This window comes from Cajanus cajan, chromosome 2 (assembly GCF_000230855.2).
Source record: "Cajanus cajan strain Asha chromosome 2, NIPB_CcT2T_4, whole genome shotgun sequence".
Classification (NCBI taxonomy): Eukaryota; Viridiplantae; Streptophyta; class Magnoliopsida; order Fabales; family Fabaceae; genus Cajanus; species Cajanus cajan.
The window spans coordinates 40,376,622-40,385,703 of record NC_138518.1 but is presented as its reverse complement, the minus strand read 5'-3'; the positions used below and the strand labels follow the sequence as shown (position 1 = coordinate 40,385,703).

Genomic DNA, 9,082 nt, shown 5'->3' with positions numbered 1-9,082 from the left:
CATCATATTTCATTATCACATTTCATATCTCATGTTTCAATCACATTTCACATTATCTCATCATATTCACAAGGCCTCCACAGAGTACTTTAATTTATATCAAAACTCATTTATTTATAAAATTAAATACATATTTTTACATCTCATCAAACAAGAAATATAATAGAGCAATCAGAAATCAAAATAGAAAATATTTATATTTTGCCTATTTCTCATAGGGTTTCCCATAGGAAACTATAGAGCACTCTAAATCATATCAAAACATATTTATTCTCAAAATTAATCACATACTTACACATCACATTCAACAAGGAACATAATAGAGCAATCAGAAATCAAAACAGAAAATATTTATATTTTGCCTATTTCTCATAGGGTGTCCCATAGGAACCCATAGAGATCTCAAATGATATAATTAATTGCATATAAGAAAAATAATAAACAAAACAGATACAATTGGGAGAAACCCCTCATACATGAGCATACAAAAAAAATACAGCAAACACAGGATTGGGGGCCAATCCCACTACCCAGCATATATTCCCACACTCAGAGCAAGATTTCTCACTCCCCCCTTACCTGGATGAGCAGAAGACAGATGGTCTTGGTGTGATCTAAGATCGTTCCTGAGTACTCTTCCTTAGAGCTCTTTGTTTCTCCTCTCTTTTTTTTCCTAACCCCTCAGAATGCAAATGAGGCAGATAGGGTTAACACTACCTGATTCCTTTCTTAAAATTAATCTATTGGGCTGGGTCAACCCAACCCATTTTCCTTCTCTTCTAACCCACTTCTCTTTCTCCTCAAAATAATTAAATAAAATAAATACATGTATATTATAAAATATTTTTCCTCTATAATAATAATATATTTCTGACCCAAAATATAATAATAAATTTCAATAACAAAATATCATATAAAATCAACCTTCTCTTAAAACATATAAATATTTATTTAAAAATACTAATAAAAATACTTATTTAATACGTACAAAATAATTTTCCAAAATAATAATTATTTAAAACGTACAAAATAATATTTCTATATAATTATTAAAATAATTATGATCAAATACCATATAATAATAATAATAACAATAACCTTTTTGAAAACTGGGGTGTTACAGTATCCTCTAAAGTGTCAAACTTAGAAACAACAAAAGTTAGTCACAGTTAGTCAACCTGGAAGGGATATAAATAAAAAAACAGTATTGTTGTTGTTGAAGTAATCTACTATTAAGATAGCTAAGTGCAACAATTTGATAACAGATGTTCCTAAATTTCACTTGTGGGATTACTACTTTGGAAAACAGCCTTCCATGTTGTAAATAAAGAACCATCAGAATCATCCGTAATCAACCAACCAAAGAAGAAAAACCATAGAAACTAAAATGACAACCACCAGCCAAAAAAATCATCACAAGGACTATTTTCCAAAAGTTACTCAGTATTTGGAATTGAAATAATCGGGAGTTCAATATCAAAATAACCAGATATAACCAACAACTCTATGAAGTTATCATCAGTAAAGCATTATCTTTCCAAAATGAGATGTTCTCACATTGCCCACACTATAGCATATATGACAATAATAACTTCAAATTGCATTATACTTGACATTGTATTAACTTTCACAAATATCCCAAACCAAACATATGACCTTGACTCTGCAAAATGAGAACCCATGCAACACATTCTGCGTTGCAAAAGCCCCCACAAAACTATTTCCATCATCCAACTCATTTATTAACCCTTTTAAATAAAAAAAATCCCAGAACATGATCCGAAGCTGAGTTCATGGTAACATGCCTTCCTCAAGGCCCAAGATCTTGCAGGAAACATCAAAGTTGCAACACATAAGTGCAAAGTTTATTCACTGTTGACACTCCATAATCGATAGAAGAGCCAAATGTATGGCATTTACATAATGAATACATAGCAGATCTAGCAAAACCCACAACCGTATACTTAAAATCAGTCAAAAGCGAAAATATTATAGGAGAGGAACATCTCTATGTACCTAGATGGAATTACTCTGCATTCCCAGAAAAGTAGAATTTGTCAATAGGAGACTGAAACATTCCTCATGAAGAAATAAGACAATAAAAAATTACCTAGAACAAAGTTAATAAACTAAAGGCTGTCAGTAGGTAATATACAATTCAATTAATAGAAAAGCAACCAGAATATTTTGATCACTATCAAGATAACCTTACTTCAGTTATGCTTAAATTCCACATATGACAATCTCTATTCAACCTCTAATTGATTGTATTGAAAGTTGTTGTGTGCACATCTCAACAAATCAACCACATCTCAACCAAATTATTATATTAATCATAGTAATACAAGAAATTCAACAGCAAAAGGACAAATTATGTTGTGTGCACAACATTTTACAGCAAAACAGGCAGTACAGGCCCACCTTATTAACAATAGCACGCCCAAAGCCACATGGAACTGCTGCCACATCAATATCCCCAACATGAAATCTAATGTTGGTTTTAACCCTGAAGAAGAAAAATTAAAGTACTATAGGTGAAGAGAGCAGCAAAGAATAATTTATATAACAATGACATAAATTCAAATTGAAGGAAAATAGTTCATATTTCAAATTAGGACACAATTAAGAATCCAACCGCACGAGAATCCATAATAGTACTTCATGCTTTATTTGATAGCTTAATGAAATATAAAACAACAGAAGCAATAAAAAACAAATATCCTGTTAATCTCTCTCACACATAGATGCACAGACATGAACACAAATGTAAATTATAATGTAAGTGTTTCTCTAATCATCATCAAGTCTAACGGATGAGGCTGAATAAGCACCGTCTTGTGAGGGGACAATATCTGCAACATAAAGAAAAATATTTAATTAGTATCTAGTCATGTTATATTAAGTAGATAATAAAATAATAGTTTAAGGCAATTAAAAAAAATTATTACCTTGTTCAAATTTCTCAAGCTCCACAAAATCCTCTATTTCATTCAAGGACAATGGTGGAAGTGTCCCTTTGAGCCAATCTTGCATGAAAATAAGTGCTTCCACCATTTGTGGGGTAAGAGAACTACGATATGCATCAAGAACTCTTCCTTCGGTACTAAAAGCAGATTCAGAGGCCATAGTAGAAACCGGTATAGCAAGCAAATCTCTTGCCATGTTTGAAAGAATTGGAAATCGACCCAAATTTAGCTTCCACCAATTTAAAACATCCAAATCTCCTTGACTCTCTTCTAAGGCTTCCTCTAAGTATTTACTTAATTCAGATTTATGAGATCCAGTTGATTTGAAAAACTGGTTGTAGCCATAAGGATCATCACTTTTCTTCATTGAGTCGAGCTTCTTGTGAGTTAGCTTCAAACTCAATTCTCCCACCATTATACTCTTCAAAAAGTAATCTTATACTTGATTCCACTTTGTCTTTCAAATTAGATGTCACAACACCATCAAAACTTTGATTAATCAACCAATGCATGAATTTTAACTTATATCTTGGATGCAACACAAGAGCAATCAATAATAACATGTTCAGTCGATCAGGATTGCTCCAATATTTTTCATATTTCTTTTTCATGTTTTCAACCATCATACTTATAATCACATCCTTGGAAGCACACATTTGCTTAATCTTTATTCCAATCCCAAAGGCCTCAAACATGTACATATTGCTAGTCACATAAGATGAACCAGAGATACACATAGTAGCATCATAAAACAACTTTAAAAATGGAAAGATACCACGCACAAACTTCCAATCACCAAATGTAGGAACACCCTTCACTTTTTCTAACTCTTCAATGTATTTTTTATCTTGCATCTCAAGCTCTTCAAATGTCTTTTGATGTTTTAATGCAGCTTCCAACATTAAGTATGTAAAATTCCATCTGGTTTCAACATCTAGGCAAACAAGCCCTTTAAATTCAATGTTTTGTTGCTCAACATGTGAGACCCCTTTCTCTCCTTTTTCCTCCTTCACTTTCCCACACTCATTCTCTTCACTCTCCCATCTTCTCAACTCTCCCTTTTTCTCTATAGCTGAAGTTGTGGACTCCTAGAGACGGAGATTCTCGAACGCAAGCCGTGTGGAGCTAGCCGGAAGCTGAATTCCTTCTCCATTTCTTCTCCTTCTCCATTGTCTTCTTCCCGGAGCTCGGAAATCCTTGTGCCGAGGTAAGGGAAGTTAGTTTTACTGCGTTTTTGGCTGAAATGAGTCTAGGAACTCATTGTGATTGCTGATGATTGATGGTTCTTGGCTGATTTGGTGAAAAAAGGGTTTATAGGGAATTTCGGGGTTTGAAGAAATTTTGGGGTTTTTAATGAATTGTGTTTGCATGTTGGAAATGAGGCATTTTAATTGATATCTGATGAGAATGGAAGCTTTTGAATGGTTTGCATGTTGGATTCCTGGTGTTTTTCGCAGGTTTTGATGAGATTTTCGAAGTAGGTAAGGGTTCCTGTTTGAATTTGCGCCGGGCGCAGTTCTTCGTGCCGGGCTCGAATTGAAAAGGGGAATCTCTGGGTGAATCGCGCCGGCCTCGTGTAGAACCACGCTGGGCGCAATAGACATCTGTAGGTCTCTGGTTGGTAATTGCGCCGGGCGCAATTTTTAACGCGCCGGGCGAGCATTTGATTTTCAGAATTTGACTTTATATTCTTCATGAAAGTTGTAGCCTTGGATGTTAGCTTTCCAATGGCGCTGGAATCACCCAAAAAGGAGTTTTAGAACTCTAGATATGGCTGTTTTAGTGAAGAGGGGTCGAGCTGATAGCTTTGTTTATAGCTGTTGCGGTTTTTATCGTTTTTAACAAGGTAGATGAAGGAATTAGGACTTGGTGTCTTCATGAGAGTTGTAGTAAATCTTCTTATCTTTCATATGAGATGAGGATGATTATGGTAGGAGTAGTATAACTCCTTATGCGCTATTTTCTGTGAAGGCTGCCATTTCACTTTCAGTGATTTGGTTAAGTTGAAAGTTGTTTAGGTGCGTAGGTGTACTCTTGTTGTTTGGGTGAGTAATTTGACAAGATAGATGAGTTGTAAACAAGATGGTTGGGTCGTATTATGTGTTGATCATGCTGTTTTAAGCTGTTAATGATGAATGTTGTTGAGCTGAGTGATGATATTGATGTGCTGTGCTGAGCGCGGCCCTTGTCGCGCTGGGTGTGAGACTCCTTGGGAGTCTCTGCCTCGAGGGCGTTGGGCGCAATTTGGTTTGCGCTGGGCGCGAGACCAAGGGAGGTCTCTACCTTTCCTGCGCTGGGCGCGGGTTGGAGCATGTCGGGCGTGTGAGACTCCTTGGAGTCTCTGCCTGGCCTGCGCTGGGCGCAATTGGGTATTGCGCCAGGCGCGAGAGAGCTTTGGACTCTCTGGCTAAGTCTCGCCGAGCGCAGGCACGCTTGCGCCGGGCGCGCTGGCCCCTGGAGCCCTCTGGTTGTGCCACGCCAGGCGCGACCATGAGTGCGCCGGGCGCGTATGAGGATGTAAAGTTATGTGCTGAATTGCTGATAATATTGTTTTATGCTGAACTAAGCCAAAATTGAGGAATATGATGCGATAACTAGCTGAAATTGCTGTTTGAGGATGTTGAGCTATGTTAGGTGTATATTGCTGTAAGATGCTTATAAGTGCTGTAAGACGATAGGATGTACTATTAAGCTGAGCCGTGCTGAATGTTGTTTATGCTGATTTATGTTGCCAATGCCGTGTGATGAAAAGTTGTGTTGTGCGGTATGTTGTTAATGATGTAACGCTGAGTTGTGATATGTGATGCTAATGCTAAACTTTATTATTTGAGTCGAGCTGAATTATATGCTGATAGTTGTTGAATTATGCTGTAATTGCTGAGTTGAGATGTAATTGATAAATATGTTGTGCTGACTAGATGTAAATGCTGAAAAATGATGTTAAGCTGTAATAGATGTATCTCGCTATGCTGAGCTGGGCTGTTATTGATGATTTTAAATGTTGATTTATAATATGGCTGTGCTCTAGAATGATGAGCCGAGTTGTGAGTAGTAAGCTGTGTTGAATACTACTTAGCTGTGCTGTATGCTGTGTTTAGCCACTATTGTGGTGCTGTTATAGCCACTAAGTCGGTGCTGTTATAGCCGCTAAGTCGGTGCTGTGCTCCGTGCTGATAGGAGCTGTTGTAGGCCGTAAGGCTAAGCTGTGGTAGGAGATCTCCGAGCTGATATGTGTGACGACGCATTGTGTGTTTACTACTATTTATCGATGTGTATTGTTGTTTACGGTTGTTATTGCTAATTGATGTTCGGATAGCGGTAGCTATTTACTATTCTTAAATTTATATATTTGTATGTTGTTTCTTTTCACTAGCTTACCCTTGTTGTTTCCATGTGGTTTGGACTGCGATGATCATACTACGTATGGGAGCAGAGCAGGGATAGGTTGGTGGCTTACGGCAGGTCTGCAGCTGGCAAATAGAGCTTGATTCTTGTGGATGTCTTGGTGTTTTAGCTACTAGGTGTAGTAGCGATTGATATATTTTGTACAATTGAATCTAGTCAGACTTGGGCCATGTATATATGTATATTCTAGACACTATATATATACACTTGTTCCTTTCTGTCCGGTTTTCAGGTGTATTGTGTAGTGTGTAGTGACCAGCCGGGTCGTTACACAACACATGCCTTGAATTTAGATAGCCTAGAAGGGGAAGATCTTACATATTTGATAGCGGCACGAATTCTCATAACAGCATCAATATTTTCTTTGAATCCATCTTTCATAATTAAATTCAGAATATGTGCACAACAACGCATGTGAACATAATCTCCCTTCATAACCAAACTGTTCCATGACATTAGTCTCTTCTTGAGATATTGGATTCCAACATCATTCGATGAGGCATTATCAACTGTTAAACTAAGGACCCGATTCAAGCCCCAAATACTCAAGCAATGCTCAACTTTCTTAGCCATAGACTTTCCCGAGTGACTTGTGAGTTGACAAAAATTTAATATCTTCTTTTGCAACTTCCAGTTATTATCGATGAAATGAGCTGTCAAACACATGTAACCTAGATTTTGACGTGAAGTCCACATGTTAGTGGTGAGGCAAACCCTATGACAGTGTCGAGAAAGAAACTCTTTTAGCTTTTCTTTTTCACTATCCCAAAGTTTCAAAATATGACGTGCTAGGGTAGTACATGAGTAGACAGTAAGAGAGGGTGCTATAATGCTTAAAAATTCTCGCAAAGCTTCATGCTCAATATTTCGAAAGGGGAGTTCCATTGCTATGAACATTTTGACCAATGCATTCCAACATGCTTCTTGGTCAATTTTAGGCCTAGCCAAGGAAGGAGAAGAAACAACATTTGTGGATGAATTTGACTTTTGCTTCTTTCTTACTTCTTTAGCTGGGTTATTTTGCCATCTACATAGATGAGCTCGCATTGCACTTTTTCCATTGTCAAATTTGATCAACTTATCACAATAGTTGCATTTAGCTATCTTATCTTCATTGGATTCCTTAGTTAAATGGTCCCATACTTTAGATCAATTTTTACGTGAATCAAAACTACAAGGAGGTGGCATTTTACTTGTGTTAGAGACAACAGTAGGTGGAGGAGAAACTAAATGATTTGTTGTCTCAAAGGGAAAAATGTCATCTTGATCAGCCATTGATTGATGTAGCTGTCTTGAAGATCTATAGATTGAATAACAACAAATTTAATCACAATAACACATTAATAAAACTCCTTCATAGACCTGAAAATTTTAAATATCCATATACCAGCTGTTACTGTTCACACACAGACAAATATCCTCCTTGGACAAAAACTAGATTAAAACCCATAAGCTAATCAAAGTAACAGAAGCTAATTAAAACCCAGAAGATACGTACAACAAAAACTAGGGTTCCGACAGAAAAGGAAACGAAAGCTAACCTCCTTGAACTTGTGAAACAACACCAAATATTAGGGTTCTTCCTCTGATTTCACTTGGCAATTTGGGGCTTTGGATATTGCCATTGCCAATTATTGAGAATGGGTGATGCGAGTGCGAGATTGCTGCGAGTGCGAGAGACAGAGAGAGTGCGAGAGTTTGAGAGACAAAGTGAGTGCGAGAGACAGAGAAAGTGTGATTGTGCGAGAGCCGAGAGTCTGAGAGACACTCAGAGTGAGTGCAAGAGAGAGACAGAGAGAGTGCGACTGTGCGAGAGGCCGAGAGTCTGAGAGACACTCAGAGAGAGTGCGAGATTGCGAGTCCGAGTCCGAGAGAAAAATAGGTTCAGTTTTTAGTGCAACCAAACCTTTAGAAAAAATAGATTCAGTTTTTAAGTTTTATTTTAAAAATTAAATTCTGTTCAATTTTATTATAATTGGTTCTGATTTTTTTAAAGTGGTTCGGTTTGATTTTAAATTCAGTTTGGTTCTTTTGATTTTTTTGAACACCCCTAATTTTATCATATGTATAAAAAAAATCAACATGCACACAATTATATAATTTATACCAAGTAAATATAATATTTAGGCTAAGTTTTATTGTTTTAGTTGCTAAGTTTTAGTGGTAAATAAGTTTTAATTAAGCTAAGTTTGAATATATCCTAAACTTATAATATTTTAATTGTTATGTTTAAATAATGGTTGTTTTAATATAGGCTAATTTTTTAATAATTGTGTTATAAGTTTTAATATAGACTAAGTTTTAATCTAGCCTAAAATATTAATAATTTACTTGCTAAGTTTTAGTTTAGGATAAGTTTTAACTTAACATATGTTTTTAATATAGCCTAATTTAGTTGCTAAATTTGAATAGTTTTAATTTAGGTTGAGATAACATGGTGTAAAAAAAAAAAGAGAGAACTAATTAATTAAACTAATTTATAATAAAATTAATTATTAGTTAATATTAATGTTTATTTAATACTTGATTAATATACTAAAATAAACTAGTTAATTGACTCTTGTATAGTTAATATGAAACTAAACTATAGTTATACAACTTATCATACTAATCACATTAAACTAATTAAACTCAAGTTATTATATATTGCTAAGTTATCTTTTGAGTTGGAACAAACTATCTAACAAAAAAATTGATGTCTTCAATCTCAT

General features: G+C 35.6%; 1 protein-coding gene across 1 annotated transcript; it reads right to left on the bottom strand.

Moving 5' to 3' along the window:
* Positions 1-3,319: 3,319 nt before the first annotated feature.
* LOC145954902 (zinc finger BED domain-containing protein RICESLEEPER 2-like) lies at positions 3,320-7,418 on the bottom strand. The gene is made up of 2 exons (XM_083069588.1): positions 6,690-7,418; positions 3,320-4,054 (listed from the first exon to the last, which is right to left on the bottom strand). The coding sequence occupies exons 1-2, from the start codon at positions 7,416-7,418 to the stop codon at positions 3,320-3,322; spliced, it is 1,464 nt and encodes a 487-aa protein (XP_082925714.1).
* Between the last annotated feature and the right edge of the window lie 1,664 nt (positions 7,419-9,082).

Coding starts and splice junctions, on each gene's coding strand:
- LOC145954902 (XM_083069588.1), bottom strand. CDS start 7,418: ATGCGAGCTCATCTATGTAGATGGCAAAATAACCCAGCTAAAGAAGTA. Junction 4,055..6,689: donor TTCGTGCCGCTATCAAATAT/GTAAGATCTTCC, acceptor CTCCGTCTCTAG/GAGTCCACAACTTCAGCTAT.